A 16,504-nucleotide genomic window follows, 5' to 3' on the forward strand; every position below is an offset into this window, starting at 1 on the left:
TCCCTCCGCCCACCCCGAGACAGCAAGCCTGCGAAGGAACAGCGCTTCCGCCTCGCTCGCCGCTACCCCGGAAGCGGTCGTCGCCGGCCCGGAAGAAGAACTTGCAGCGCCCCCTTCTGCTGCGTCCGGGCGGAGCGCGTTTCCCGATTGTGTGTGTTCCGCGCTATGGTCATTTGTACAGCATCCGGGAGGGAGTCTGGGTGGTTTTTTTGTTTTTGTTTATGTTTTAATTTGCTCTTGAGTTTCTGTCTTGGCTCAAGGCAGAGCCTGTGGATGTCAGGAGAAATGCATCAGGCACTGGTTTTATTTTGCATATTTATTGACCGATTGATTTGCGGTGCGGCGTTCGTTTGCAGGCCCGAGGGTCTCTTTTCCGCTGCAAACGAACGCTGCCGGTCCAGCTTCACGTGGGTGCTGGGTGTTAGGAAGCAAGCAGAAAGTCAGACTGGCTCGACGGCTTGAGAAGGGCTCTGGCCAGGCAGGTAGGAAGCAGCTTCGCTTACAGAGGAGAGGGTTCTTATGGAGGGGGAAGTGGGGCCTACCTTGGGGTCACTTAGTAATTTGGGCCATTTTAAGGAAATGACAGCTTGTAAATTAAGATTGGTTGGTTTCGCTCACTTCTGGGATACGGACAATTGTAGAACGTCAGAGTTCAAAAATGGAAACATGGGCTGGAGAGATAGATGGCTTTGCAGTTAAGGCGTTTGTCTGCAAAGCCAAAGGACCCAGGTTCGATTCCCCAGGACCCACGTAAGCCAGATGCGCAAGGTGGTGCATGAATTTAGAGCTCCTCTGCAGCCGCTGGAGGTCCTGGCGCGCCCTCAATCTCAAGCTCTCTCTCTCCCCCTTTCTCTCTGTTCCTGTTTCAACCCCCCCTCAAAATAAATAAATAAATAAATATTGTTTAGAAAAAGAGACGGGCTGGTGGCGCACACCTTTAATCCCATCACTCTGAGAGGCAGCAATAGGATGATAATCGTGAGTTCGAGGCCACCCTGAGAATACAGAGTGAATTCCAGGTCAGCCTGGGCTACAGTGAGACCCTACCTTGAAGAAAGATAAAGAAAAAAGGAAATATTCTGTTTCCAGCACTGGGAAATTGAACCCAAGCCGGCAGGCCTTGAAAGCAAGTGCCTTTAACTGCTGACACATCTCTCCCAACCCTGTTTTCTTTGTTTTTTCAAAGTAGGGTCTCAAGATAGCCCAGGCTGACCTGGAACTCACTCTGAAGTCCCAGGCTAGCCTTGAACTCACAGCGATCCTTGCACCTCGGCCTCCCAAGGACTGGGATTAAAGATGTGCACCACCATGCCTTGCCGCGGACTGACTCTCGGGGAGATCAGGACCGAGGGAGAACAAGGGCGAAGGCTCAAGGAGAACTCGGCGAGGAAATGACAGACAGACACACTCTAAGTTGAATATGCTGCTGCGATTTACTGAAGTTTTCATCAAGGTTTTATACAGATTGAACAAGTGATCTCAAGAATTATTAATCTAAACAATCTTAAGTATTGTTCTATTCTATACATGTAGTGTTTATCAGGCAGGAAATGTACCCATTTTTTGAGAAGCACGTCTGGCACCATTGACCACAACATTATACGAACAGAAACTAGGGCAAAAGGTGTAAGGTGAATAACAGGATACTTATTTCTTATACCCCAAGGACTGTCATGCCCCAAGGACTGTCATGCCCCAAACCATCTTTTTTCCACTTATTAAATCATTTATATAATCCTCATATTCATTATAAAAGTGTTTCCATCCAAAAGACCACCAATATTTTAAGGCTGGTGTAATACTTTTCAGAAATTCCCTTCTTACTTGTTTATTGTATAAACACCAAGGCTTACACTTCCTTGCTAAGTGTTCCCATAAATGGAAGAGAATGCCATAGCCTCCTTTTTCCTTCATAATTCACCCATCTATTACCGAATTCATCATATCCTCCCTCATAGGGGAGTGGAACTAAGTAGATCCCAGCTCTAGGAGTCCACCACCTGCCCTTGATCAAGTACTGAACATATCCCCCAGGAAGTTTCCTGGTGGGAATGCCTAAGTTTTGTAACTCCTTTTCTGCAGAACTGTCATGCTTCTTATGAACACTACCGATCAACATTTCTACTTTCATATTCTCAGGCTCAGTATCGTTCTCAAACATCATAAGCTGTTTTTGCTCTACACCATCAAAGAATTGTCCTAAAGTTAATTTTTTATTCTTAGTAGAGTTATACATTCCCTCCATTGCCCTAATCATAGGAGGGGCACATTCAATGCTTAGATTGTTTCTTGTACTCTGATTGCGTGTATGATTACTAATAAGTGTTGAATTAGCTGTTCTTAGACAAACAGCTAGAAGGAAGCAGGAAAGAAACAGAGCGCAGAAAACAGCACATTGGCGCCAGCAATCGGGTCTTCGTGACTTCTTATGGGCAGCAGGAACCATTACAGTAACTGACTGCCAAGGGGTCACCGGGGGCATCCCTCCAAGGAGTGCTGGCCCTCTGTCCTCAGCTCTCTTCCAGTGTAGAGGCATCTTTGCTACACAGGCAAGGTCGCCGTGGACATAGCAATGCCTGGCTTTTTTTTTTTTAAGTGTAAAAGAAGCTTTTAAGGAAGATGTGCACACAGCCTGGTGCTTGGCTGAGGCCCTGGTGCACCAATTCTCTCTTTTTCTTTCTCTCACTCTCTCTAAAATAAAAAAATAAAATAAAATAATTAAATGGGGGCCAGGTGGGCGCACACCTTTAATCCCAGCGCTTGGGAGACAGAGGTAGGAGGATTGCCATGAGTTCAAGGGCCCCCTGAGACTATATATAATTCTGCTTTCTGAGTCGGTCTTGTTATGCAATTCACATTGGTCTATACTTATAATCCTCCTGCCTCAGCTTCCTACGTGCTGAGGTTGCAGGCCTGTGCCAGGACACCTGGCTTTGTGGGGATGTCTGATATATAAAATAGATGCCAGGGTGGAATGAGGGGCCTGGTGGAAGACTGTAGATTAAAGCCCTAGAGTACCTTCCTCTGGCCTTCTCCAAGAGCTGTTCACCATCTACCTCCATCTCTCTTAGAGACCCTAACGCACAAATACTGAACTTGAGACTCCAGAGAACAGTTTGACAACTCCAGACTGAAGAATCACTGTTTTGATCTCAGAACACACACACACTTCTATCAGAAAAATCTGTGCTTGGGGGCTGGAGAGATGGTTTAGCAGTTATGGTGGTTGCCTGCAAAGTCTTAAGGATCCAGGTTTGGCTCCCGAGAACCCATGTAAGCTAGATGCACAAGGTAACACATGTGTACTAGGTGATGCATGCAGCTGGAGTTTATTTGCAGTGGCTAGGGGCCCTGGCCTGCCAGTTCTCTCTCTCCCATAAAAAAAAAAAAAAATTAAAAAGCTGTCCTTTGGGCTGGAGAGATGGCCTAGCTGTTAAAAGCACTTGTTTACAAAGCCTGTTGGCCTGGGGTTCAGTTCCCTAATGCTTATATAAAGCCAGATGCACAATGTGGTGCGTGTATTTGGACTTTTCCACAGCTAGAGGCTTGGTGCTTCCATATGTACACACTCTCTACTCAAAAATAAATAAAATATTATAAATAAAAAATGTCTTTTGACTCTATCTCTTCCTGTGATCACCTGGAAAGGCTTTTTTTTTCTTCTCAATTTTTATTAACATTTTCCATGATTATAAAATATTTCCCATGGTAATACCCTCACTCCCCCCGCTTCTGGAAAGGCTTTTTAAAACATGTGATTCAAGGGCTGGAGAGATGGCTTAGTGGTTAAGGCACTTGCCTGCGAAGCCTAAAACCTCCTGTTTGAATCTTTAGGTCCACGTAAGCCAGATGCACTGATGCAAGTGTGCAGTGTTGCACATGCACACAAGGGGGCGCACACCTCTGGAGTTTGTTTGCAGTGACTGGAGGCCCTGGCGCGCCCATCTCAAACAAACAAACAAAAATTAGAAATGGGCCATATGTGTGGTGTGTAGTCCAGGCTACTTTGTCATTAGTTTTTGTTGTTGTTGTTGTTTGGTTTGGTTTGGGTTTTTTTGGTTGTTGTTTGTTTTTTGAAATAGAGTCTCTGGACTTCACTGTGTAGTCTCAGGGTGGCTTTGAACTTATGGCAATCCTCCTACCTCTGCCTCCCAAGTGCTGGGATTAAAGGTATGCACCACCATGCCCGGCTCTTAGTCTTTACTTTTTTTGTTTTGTTTTGTTTTTTTGTCTTCCTAATATTGAGGATAAGGCATAGTGGTATGAACCTCTAATCCCAGCCTGTAGGAGATGGAGGCAGGAAGATCAGGAGATCAAGGTCATCCTTGCCTATGTAGCAAGAGCATTTACATTGTTTTTATTTATTTTTGTTTTGTTTTGTTTTGTTTTTCAAGGTAGTATCTCAGTATAGCCCAGGCTGACCTGGAATTCACTATGTAGTCTCAGGCTGTCCTCGAACTCACAGCAAACCTCCTACCTCTGCCTCCTGAGTGCTGGGATTAAAGGCATGTACCACCACACCCAGTTTATATTCTTTTTTCTTAAATATTACATTTATTTGAGAGAGAGAGAGAGAATGGGCATGCCAGGGCTGCTAACCACTGCAAATGAACTCCAGATGCATGTGCCACTTTGTGCATCTGGCTTATGTGAGTACTGGGGAATCGAACCTGGGTCCTTTGGCTTTGCAGGCAAGCGCCTTTACTGCTAAGCCATCTCTCCAGCCCTTACATTCATTTTTGTTTAATTTTTTTCTTTATTTGCAAGCAGAGAGATTTAGAGAAGAGAGACAGAGGATGGGTGCACCAAGGGCACCTACTGCTGCAGATAAACTCCAAATGCCTGCGCCAGTTTGTACATCTGGCTTTACGTGGGTACTGGGGTTTCTAAACCAGGTCATGCAGCCAGCTGGGTGTGGTGGCACATGTCTTTAACCCCAGCATTTGGGAGGCAGAGGTAGGAGGTTTGCTGTGAGTTCGAGGACAGCCTGAGACTACAATGAATTCCAGGTTAGCCTGGGCTGTCGTGAGACCCTGCCTCCAAAAACAAACAAACAAAAGAAAAAGTTGGAGGCCAGGCATGGTAGTGCACGCCTTTAATCCCACCACTTGGGAGGCAGAGGTAGGAAGATTGCCATGAGTTCAAGGCCACCCTGAGACTACATCGTGAATAGGGTGAGACCCTACCTCGAAAAACAAAGCAAAACACAAAAAGCTGGGTCATTTGTCTTTGCAGGCAAGAGCTTTCACTGTTGAGCCATCTCTCCAGCCCCATCTGTATGCTTTGTAAGCAATATAAACAAATATAAAAAATACAATATGTAAATATATATATATAATATAAAAAAGCAACATAACAAAATCGACTTCATCACCAACCCTCTCCTTTCAAAGAGTTAACTTTCAGAAACATCATGTAAATATGTAATCTTTCCAGTAAATAAATTAGCAGGCCAGGTGGAAGCTATCCCGGTGATTCCAATTTCATCTGTCTTCTTAAGTGTTGCAAAGTAACACCACACCTTAACATTAGCAGAAGAGATACAAGATAGGTTTCTTTTCTTTTCTTTTTTTTTTTTTTTGCTTGACATTGGATTCCTGAGAGTTCCTTAGTTTGGTGAAGTTAAACTGCAGTCGGCACACAGAACTATGTTATCTTGTAAACCAGAGCAAATGGACGAGTATTTCCCATCCTCGCTACATTTTGTTTCTGAAAATCTACAGATAGGGCTGGGAAGATGGCTCAGTGGGTAAAATGCTTGCTGTACAAACCTGAGGACCTGAGGTGCGGCCCATATAAAATGCCAGACGTTGCAGCATGCACCTATAATTTGAACACTGCGCATGTGAAAGTGGAATCCACAGGGCTCTCTGTAGCTAGCTGGACTAGCTGAGTCGAACGTGGTAGGTTCAGCGGAAGAGCCTGTGTTAAAGGACACGGTGGAGACTTACTAAGAAAAACCCCAATATTGACCTCTGGTCATTGCACACACCCATGTGCTCACACACATACACACATGCACATGTGATTTTTATTTATTTATTTATTTAATTTTTAAAAATATTTATCTGCAAGCTGAGTGTGGTGGCACTTGCCTTTAATCCCAGCACTCGGGAGGCAGAGGTAGGAGGATCCCTGTGAGTTAGATCCCTGTGAGCTAGAGGGAGACCCTGCCTCAAAAAACCAGAACAAAATTACTTATTTGCAAGGGGGGAGGGAGACAGCCAGGTCCTGTTATCACCACAAATGAACTCCAGATGCATGTGCCACTGGGAATCGAACCTCAGGCCAGCTGAAGCCAGCAGGCTTTGCGAGTGAGTGCCTTTAATGGCTGGACCAACTTCCCCACCCCAAAATTATTATTTTAAAAATATTTTTATTTATTTATTTATTTGACAGAGAGAGAGAGAGAGAATGGGTACACCAGGGCCTCCAGCCACTGCAGACAAACTCCAGATGCATGCTCCCCCTTGTGCATCTGGCTTATGTGGGTCCTGGGGAATTGAACCCGGGTCCTTTAGCTTTGCAGGCAAACACCTTAGCTCCTAAGACCTCCCGCCAGCCCACCAAAATTATTATCATTATTATTATTATTTTGGTTTTTCGAGGTAGGGTCTCACTTTAGCTTAGGCTGACCTGGAATTTACTATGGAGTCTCAGGGTGGCCTCAACTCACCATAATCCTCCTATCTCTGCCTCCTGAGTGCTGTGATTAAATGCATGTGCCACCACACCCAGCCAAAATTATTTTTTTAAGGTTATCTGGATGTGTTTTTATAGTCACATCTGTTGTCCCAGAACTTGGGAGATGGAATCAACAAGATCATGAGTTCCAGGACAGCCTAGGCTGGATAGTAAGGTCCTGTCTCAAAAGATTTAAAAAAGGAGGTCCCTGATGTCCCCAAAACATTATAGGCCATTGCCGAGGCCCTTGGTTTCCCACCAGGAATAGATGGTAAGACCCTATTGCTGAAGAGTTCACATACTTGGGCTGCAAGGCCACTGAGAAATCTTGCTGGAACTGAGCTGATAACCTCCTCCATGTAGACCAGCTGACAGAGAGCCGGAAGAAGCCATTCTGCATGCAGTTCAATGGGAGAAAGAGAAATAGCCAGTGAAGATACTCAACAGTGGACAGTACAAGCCTTATAATTGGCCAGCCAGGCCAAATGAGCCAACGGGTGCAATAGTGGTACGTCTGTTATGGTGGGAACCAACTGCTCTCCAATTGGACTGGAGGCCCGCTCCATGGGGGGAAACACATCCCTGATACTGAAATCTTAAAACAGGGGTAGTCATGAGCCCTAGGGGTGTAACATTTGCTGATGTCTGGCTAAATGTATATACTATGCTTATCAAACTGCCCAGTAAGCACTTCTCTTAATATTTATACCCTTATATTAATGCTACTCTCACTTTGGGTAGAGAATCTTCTCTTTTCAGATGGCAGTGACTTTGGGATAACTCAGAAGGTATCATAGTGCTGGAAATAAGTGACTGGAGTACTGACTAACATCTCGATCACATCTTCCAAGGCACGGGGTCTAATGTGGAAGAGGTGGCGGAAAGAATGTAAGAGCCAAAGGAAGGGTAGGACTCCGTACAACGTGCTCCATCCAGACATAAAATGGCCTGGATAGCCATGACCTCATAGTGCCTGACACTACCTACACAAGATCATCATAAGAGAAGGAAAAGATCATGACATCAAAATAAAAGAGAGACTGATTGAGATGGGGAGGGGATATGATGGAGAATGGAATTTCAAAGGGGAAAGTGTGTGTGGGGGGAGGGTATTACCATGGGATACTTTTTATAATCATGGAAAATGTTAATAAAAATTGAGAAAAAAAAGATTTTAAAAAATTTGATTCTATATGTTTTTTAAAGCTTTATATATTTTTAAAAATTATTTATTTCACAGAGAAAGAGGGGGAGAGAGAGAGAGAGAATGGGTGCACCAGGGCCTTCAGCCACTGCAAACGAACTCCAGACACGTGTGCCCCCTAATGTATCTGGATAACGTTTGTCCTTTGGCTTTGCAGGCAAACACTTTAACCACTAAGCCATTCCTTCAGCCCATGAATTTTTTCTTTTTTTCTTTCTTTTTTTATAGGTAGGATCTCACCCTAGCACAGGCTGACCTAGAATTTAGTATGTAGTCTTAGGGTGGCCTTGAGCTCACAGTGATCCTCCTACCTCTGCCTCCTGAGTGCTAGAATTAAAGGCATGTGTCATCACACCCGGCTCTAGTTTTATGAATATTTTATAATGTGCAGTGGTTGAGTCTGTTCTGATGGGAGATGGAGGTATGTTTGGTCAGTTAAAAAACCATAAAATGGGCTGGGGAAATGGCTTAGTGTTGAAGGGGTTTGCCTGTAAAGCCTAAGAACCCTGGTTCAATTCCCCAGGACCTGATGCACAAGGGGCACATGCATCTGGGGTTCATTTGCAGTGGCTAGAGGCCATGGCACACCCATTCTTTCTTTGTCTCTATCTGCCTCCTTCTCTCTCTCTCAAGTAAATAAATAATTTAAACAAACAAATAAACAAAAACCCATGAAACTTCCAGGCATGGTGGCGCATGCCTTTAGTCCTAGCACTCAGGAGGCAGAGGTAGGAGGATCACTGTTATGTTCAAGGCCACCCTGAGACTACATAGTGAATTCCAGATCAGCCTGGGCTAGAGTGAAACCCTACCTCAAAAAAAACAAAGCAAACAAAAAAACAGTGCTGGAGAGATGGCTTAGCAGTTGAGCACTTGCCTGTGAAGCCTAAGGACCCTGGTTCAAGTCTTGAATCCCCAGGACCCACGTTAGTCAGATGCACAAGGGGGCGCACGCATCTGGAGTTTATTTGCACTGGCTGGAGCCCTGGCGTGCCCATTCTGTCTCTCTCTCTTAAATAAATAAATAAATAATTTGAAATTCTGGCTTTGGCAGCATGTGCCTGTAGTGGGGAGGTAGAGACAGGAGGATCTCCAGGGCTTCAGTGAGACACCCTGTCTCAGATGACAGGGTGGAGAGCAGTCACGTGAGACACCTGACATTGACCTCTGGCCTTCACATCCACTTGCCCACGTGTGCACTCATACACATACAAACACACACAGACTCATGCACACCACACATGTACACACACTGAAAACTGGAAGCCCCTTTAGGCTCATTCTAAGCAGTGATGTTAAAATCATGTATGTTAGTGTTTCAGTCAGGTTTGCATTGTTGGTAGAAATCACCCAACCAAGAACAGCTTGTGGGAAAAAGAGGTTTATTTTGGCTTACAGGCTCAAGGCTCCATGATAGCAGGGAAAATGACGACATGAGCAGAGGGTGGACATCACCCCCTGGCAACATAAGGTGGACAATAGCAACAGGAGAGTGCGCCAAACACTGGCTTGGGGCAACTGGCTATAACACCCATAAGCCTGCTCCCAATAATACACTCCCTTCAGGAGACATTAATTCCCAAATCTCTGTCAGCAGGGAACCTAGCATTCAAAACACCTAAGTTTATGGAGGACACCTGAATCAAACCACCACATTCTGCCCCTGGCCCCCATAAACTAATAACCACACATGATGTAAAATGCAATGCATTCATCCAACTTTAAAAGCCCATAGTTTTTATCAATTCCAATGATGTTCATACATCCTCATAGTCCAAGGTCTTTAAACTGAGCCATAACACCACCCCCCCCCCAAAAAAAAAAAACCATAATGTGCCGGGTGTAGTGGCGCACGCCTTTAATCCCAGCACTCGGGAAACAGAGGTAGGAGGATCGTCATGAGTTTGAGGCCACCCTGAGACTACATAGTGAGTTCCAGGTCAGCCTGAGCTAGGGTGAGATCCTACCTTGAAAAAACAAAAACAAAAATGAAAAAAACAACAGCAACATAATGGCACAGAATAAACATTCACACTGCAAAAGATGGCATTGGGCATAGTAAAGAAATATTCAACCAGTACAACATTTAAAACAACCAGGGCAAGCATCAAACTCTGTGGCTTCAAGTCCAACAACTCAACCAGTGACAAATTTCCATGTCCGATAATTCTAACCAGCAATAAGTCTCTGGCATTCCAATTCGGCTTCCCCAGCTAGGCTACTCACAGACCTGGAAAATTTCATCTGGGCCAGAAGCTTTCCTTAGCAGCCATCTCATGGTCCCAGCATCTCCTCTGGGTCTCCACTGCAACCCATGGTTCATCCTCATGGCCCCATGGGGTCTCTATGCAGGCATCCAGCAAACCTGTTTCACACTGCCCATGGCCATTTCCAAAACACAAGGCCATGTTGCAAACTCAATGACCCTCTCTTGCCTGCATTCATACTTATACTCCACTGCTAGGCTTCTCCCCGGTGGGCAGGTAGTGCTGAGGAGGGACCAGGCCCGCTGGTTCCTCCCAAGGGGTTGAGGAAGAAGGATGAACATCGGACCACTCAGAACCTCTCCCAGTCACCGGAGAAAAACCACACTGAGTCGGGAGTCTTATTGAAGCAGGAACTCGCTTTATTGTTACAAGCAGTTGCCTATATAATGTTGAGAACGAAGGCGGGGATTCTAGGACGGGGGAGAGGTAAGGGCCAATAGTAAACCGCGACCTTTGAGCTGATTGGTCGCAAGCGCGTGTGGGAATTCCAACTCCTATGGGGAAGCAGCAGGCCAGAAGCCATTAGGCTTAGCTAGCCCGAGGCAGATCACCAAACTTTAGCTAGACCCAGGAAGTTCCACTAGACCACACGCCCGGGCCTCTCAAGGCCCAACATCTCTCCCTTTTGTTTTTGTAAGAGCATTAGTCACCATGGCCTCTGTTTTAGGTTGTCCCCCTCTGGGGATCTTACCCGTCACTAGGTACCATGTGTTTAGCTCGCTGAGAACCCACTCCATGGCCTGTCTTAGGTTGTCTCAGTCAGTCTGAGGTCTTACCCGTCCTCGGTCACATGGAGGGCAGAGGAGGTGGCAGTGGGTCATCTGAGGAACTTAATCCCTGAGTTGCCAGCCTGTGGTAATGTATCTCAACCTGATGGAGTTTTATTGCCTCTAGCCGCTGGTGAATGAATTGTGTAATTTTGTTAATTACACAAGGCCCGACAGTGAGGAGGAGGAGGAGGAGAAGAAGGGGCCCAAGCAGAGGGAGAAGGTAGGGTAAGAAGTAAGCCCATCCACAGCGGGTTGGGGAATCAAGCCTCGGACCCGGGTTCTTAGGCTTCACAGGCAAGCACTTAACTGCTAAGCCATCTCTCCAGCCCAAGAGTGTCAGTTTTTAAACAAGCTCCCAGGAAACACTTTGAGGACTCTTGGGTGTCCTTAGCTCTCAAGGTCAGCCAAAGAATTGCTTTAGGTGCCACTTGGAAGCCTAATGAGAACTTCCTGGCTTGAGACTAACCCTGTAACAAGACCTTTGAAGCTAGCTCAAGTAGAAGTGTAATCAGCTCAAGTGATGTCACCTATGAGCCAGGAAAATGGTGGCTGCAGAGAAGGGGGAGGTGGCAGCAGGTGGCACAGGGGCAGGCAAATCTGAGAACTTGTTTTGCTAAGAAATGGAAGACATTCAGAATGAGTGTCTGCGCTGAGCAGGAATGGTGAGGGTCCCTTAGCTTTAGACATTCAGAATGAGTGTCTGCGCTGAGCAGGAATGGTGAGGGTCCCTTAGCTTTAGACATTCAGAATGAGTGTCTGCGCTGAGCAGGAATGGTGAGGGTCCCTTAGCTTTAGACATTCAGAATGAGTGTCTGCGCTGAGCAGGAATAGAGAGGGTCCCTTAGCTTTAGACATTCAGAATGAGTGTCTGCACTGAGCAGGAATAGAGAGGGTCCCTTAGCTTTAGACATTCAGAATGAGTGTCTGCGCTGAGCAGGAATGGTGAGGGTCCCTTAGCTTTAGACATTCAAAGTGAGTGTCTGCACTGAGCAGGAATGGTGAGGGTCCCTTAGCTTTAGACATTCAGAATGAGTGTCTGCACTGAGCAGGAATGGTGAGGGTCCCTTAGCTTTAGACATTCAGAATGAGTGTCTGCGCTGAGCAGGAATAGAGAGGGTCCCTTAGCTTTAGACATTCAGAATGAGTGTCTGCGCTGAGCAGGAATAGAGAGGGTCCCTTAGCTTTAGACATTCAGAATGAGTGTCTGCGCTGAGCAGGAATGGTGAGGGTCCCTTAGCTTTAGACATTCAGAATGAGTGTCTGCACTGAGCAGGAATAGTGAGGGTCCCTTAGCTTTAGACATTCAGAATGAGTGTCTGCACTGAACAGGAATAGAGAGGGTCCCTTAGCTTTAGACATTCAGAATGAGTGTCTGCACTGAACAGGAATGGTGAGGGTCCCTTAGCTTTAGACATTCAGAATGAGTGTCTGCACTAGAGGTCCCTTAGCTTTAGACATTCAGAATGAGTGTCTGCACTGAGCAGGAATAGAGAGGGTCCCTTAGCTTTAGACATTCAGAATGAGTGTCTGCACTGAGCAGGAATAGAGAGGGTCCCTTAGCTTTAGACATTCAGAATGAGTGTCTGCACTGAACAGGAATAGAGAGGGTCCCTTAGCTTTAGACATTCAGAATGAGTGTCTGCACTGAACAGGAATGGTGAGGGTCCCTTAGCTTTAGACATTCAGAATGAGTGTCTGCACTGAGCAGGAATAGAGAGGGTCCCTTAGCTTTAGACATTCAGAATGAGTGTCTGCACTGAGCAGGAATAGAGAGGGTCCCTTAGCTTTAGACATTCAGAATGAGTGTCTGCACTGAGCAGGAATAGTGAGGGTCCCTTAGCTTTAGACATTCAGAATGAGTGTCTGCACTGAACAGGAATGGTGAGGGTCCCTTAGCTTTAGACATTCAGAATGAGTGTCTGCACTGAGCAGGAATAGAGAGGGTCCCTTAGCTTTAGACATTCAGAATGAGTGTCTGCACTGAGCAGGAATAGAGAGGGTCCCTTAGCTTTAGACATTCAGAATGAGTGTCTGCACTGAGCAGGAATGGTGAGGGTCCCTTAGCTTTAGACATTCAGAATGAGTGTCTGCGCTGAGCAGGAATGGTGAGGGTCCCTTAGCTTTAGATTCAGAATGAGTGTCTGTACTGAGCAGGAATAGAGAGGATCCCTTAGCTTTAGACATTCAGAATGAGTGTCTGCACTGAGCAGGAATAGAGAGGGTCCCTTAGCTTAGACATTCAGAATGAGTGTCTGTACTGAGCAGGAATAGAGAGGGTCCCTTAGCTTTAGACATTCAGAATGAGTGTCTGCACTGAGCAGGAATAGTGAGGGTCTCTTAGCTTCAAACCTGACTTCCGCCTGACTCTGTTTGCTTTTACTTAAATTTCTCTTATAACAATCTAATACTCAGGGCAGAAAACAAACACGTAAGAGTAATTTATTGTATTTCTTTTTGAGACCAGATCTTCTACAAGCTGGACTCAAACTCACCATGAAGCTTAGGATAACCTTGAACTCCTGATCCTCCTGCCTGGACCTCCAGGATTACAGGTGTGCACCACTGTAACTCATGTGTGAGTGCTTTATGCTGGCTAAAATCCGTAATTTTAATGTAATTTCAGAGTAAGATGAATGGCTGAGAGAAAAAGCCTTACTTGAAAATGCCATTTATAGCTGGGCGTGGTGGCGCACGTCTTTAATCCCAGCACTCGGGAGGCAGAGGTAGGAGGATCACCGTGAGTTCAAGGCCACCCTGAGACTACAGAGTTAATTCCAGGTCAGCCTGGACCAGAGTGAGACACTACCTCGAAAAACCCAAAAAAAAAAATAAAAAAAAAATAAAATGCCATTTATTTACATGTATATGTATGTATGTATGTATTTTAACAGAAAGCATGTGAGAGAGAATTGGCACACTAGGGCCTCAGCCACTGAAATTGAAGTCCAGACGCTTGTACCACCTGGTGGGCATATGCAGCCTTGTGCTTACGTCACCTTTGTGCATCTGGCTTACGTGTGATCTGGAGAGCGATTGAACATGGGACCTTAGGCTTCGCAGGCAAGCACCTTAACCACTAAGACATCTCTCCAGCTCCTATGACATATTTTTTTAAAGTTTTATTTACTTATTTGAGAAAGAGAGAGAAAGGTAGACAGACAGAGGGAATGGGTGTGCCAGGGCCTCCAGCCACTGCAAACGAACTCCAGACGCGTGTGTCATCTTGTGCATCTGGCTAACGTGGATCCTGAGGAGTCAAACCTGGGTCCTTTTAGCTTTTCAGGCAAACGCCCCAACTGCTAACCTATCCCTCCAGCCCTATAACATATTTTAAAATTCTCTTTATTTCCAATCAAGGTAGGATTTCACTCTAGCTCAGCCTGACCTGGAATTCACTATGTAGTCTCAGGGTAGCCTCAAACTCACGGCGATCCTCCTACCTCTGCCTCCCAAGCGCAGGGATTAAAAGTGTGTACCACCACCACACCCAGCTTTAAATGTTTTTATTTATTTATTTATTTATTTGAGAGAGAGAAGCACAGTGAGGGAGAAGGGGTGCACCATGCAAACAAACTCCAGACACATGTGCCACATTGTGCACCTGGCTTACGTGGGTCCCGGGGAATTGAACCATGGTCCTTTGGCTTTGCAGGCAAACACCTTAACTGCTAAGCCATCTCTCCAGCCCCAACATATTTTATTTATTTATTTATGGTTTTTCGAGGAAGGGTCTGCTCTAGCCCAGGCTAACCTGGAATTCACTATGTAGTCTCAGGGTGCCCTCAAACTCACAGTGATCCTCCCACCTCTGCCTCCTGAGTGCTGGGATTAAGGTGTGCGCCACCACGCCTGGCTCCAACATATTTCTTAAACCAAATCCCCCTGTTGCCTCATGCACAAGTCCAATATGATTTACTTGCTTCATGAAACCTGAGAGCTTTGGACAGGCCCTTGGTCCCCCTTGCACTTGCTTTGGTCCCTCTATCTTGTCATGAAAAAACAAAACAAAAGACCAAACAACAACAACAAAAAAAGACAACCCAAAAACTCCCATATATCAGCCAATGATGAGAAACTATCTTTATTCACTGTTAAGGGCATATCTGCCAGGGGCCTTACAGAAATCATCAGGGCATGCACCCACCGGCAGAAAGAAAAAAAAAAGTCACAAACTGTCTTTTTTTCTCACTTGAACAAGGAGCACTTGCAGAAGCATTTCAAGGGGGGTTAATAAATTAGTTTTTTTTGGGGGGGAGGGAGGCTTCCCATTCCCAGGGCTTTGAAGACCTTCCGGCTGAATGGCCTTTCCTCTCTTTTCTCCACAGACTTAGGCTTTAAGAATGCACCATTTCCTGGAATTCTAGAACAGAAGAGGCAAGAACAGGCTCAGTGGAGGTGGATCAGTACTTGGCAGGTTTATTTTCCCCCGGAAAGTTCTGAGGAGGGAAGGAAAGGACGAAGAACGTTCTCAGATGACACACAGGGCTCCCTGGAGGGGCGTGGATGGAGAGTCTGCGGCACCCCACCTCTTCAGCACTGTGTGCGCGCGTGTGCACGTTCATACGTGTACAGGCACACGTGTGTGGATGCACGTGTGTGTGTGTATAGGCTAAGGACAATCTCAGGTGTCATCCTCTGTATGCCAACCACCTCTTTTTTTGTTGTCGTTTGTCTTTTGATTTTTCAAGGCAGGGTCTCACTGTAGCTCAGGCTGACTTGGAATCCACTATGGAGTCTCAGAGTAGTGGTTAAGCGCTTGCCTGTGAAGCCTAAGGATCCTGGTGAGAGGCTCAATTCCCCAGTACCCACGTAAGCCAGGTGCACAAGAGGGCACATGGAGTTGGTTTGCAGTGGCTGGAGGCCCTGATGCACCCATTCTATCTCTCTCTCTCTCTGCCTCTTTCTCTGTCTGTCACTCTCAAATAAATAAATAAAAATAAAATAATAAAGTGTTTTAAAAAAAGGAAAGTTTTGCCAGTGTGGTGGTGTACGGCTTTAATCCCAGCACTCAGGAGGCAGAGGTAGGAGAATCGCCGTGAGTTTGAGGCCACCCTGAGACTACAGAGTGTATTTCAGGACAGCCTGAGTTGGAGTGAAACCCTACCTCGAAAAAACAAAACAAAACAAAAAAAAAAAAAAAGAGGAAGTTTTCTTTCTCTTATTTATCAGTATGGCATAGTTAGGAAACATAGAGTACAGCTTTGAACAAACTTTCCTCTATGAAACTCTCATCTTACCATTCCCTCAAAGCTTGTATTACTGAAAGAGATACATTGATAATAATAAGCTGTGGATAATAAGGTGTGATCATAACATTGAACACTGAGATTTGCATTATATTTGCAAAAGGTATGCTTTTGTCTGTTTAGATATCTTCCATTGTTATGCTCTTAAAAAAATTAAACTTGGAAGCTGGGCGTGGTGGCACATGTCTTTAATCCCAACATTCTGGAGGCAGAGGTAGGAGGATCACCCTGAGTTTGAGGCCATCCTGAGACTACATAGTGACTTCCAGGTCAGCCTGGACTAGAGTGAGACCCTATCTCAGAAAACATAAAAAAAAAAAAATTAAGTTATTA

At 45.5% G+C, this 16,504-nt stretch overlaps 1 protein-coding gene across 4 annotated transcripts in view; it reads right to left on the bottom strand.

The window, feature by feature from the left end:
* Positions 1-15,107: 15,107 nt before the first annotated feature.
* The window catches only part of Ocm (oncomodulin), a 31,937-nt gene continuing 30,540 nt past the window's right edge, over positions 15,108-16,504 (bottom strand). For all 4 annotated transcript variants that reach the window (XM_045144319.1, XM_045144321.1, XM_045144322.1 and 1 more), the window contains one exon: positions 15,108-15,285. In XM_045144319.1, coding sequence (XP_045000254.1) covers positions 15,260-15,285 — 26 coding nt within the window. In that variant the 3' untranslated portion in view covers positions 15,108-15,259. The remainder of the gene's footprint in view (positions 15,286-16,504) is intronic.

This window comes from Jaculus jaculus, chromosome 2, assembly GCF_020740685.1.
Source record: "Jaculus jaculus isolate mJacJac1 chromosome 2, mJacJac1.mat.Y.cur, whole genome shotgun sequence".
In the NCBI taxonomy this organism is placed as follows: Eukaryota; Metazoa; Chordata; class Mammalia; order Rodentia; family Dipodidae; genus Jaculus; species Jaculus jaculus.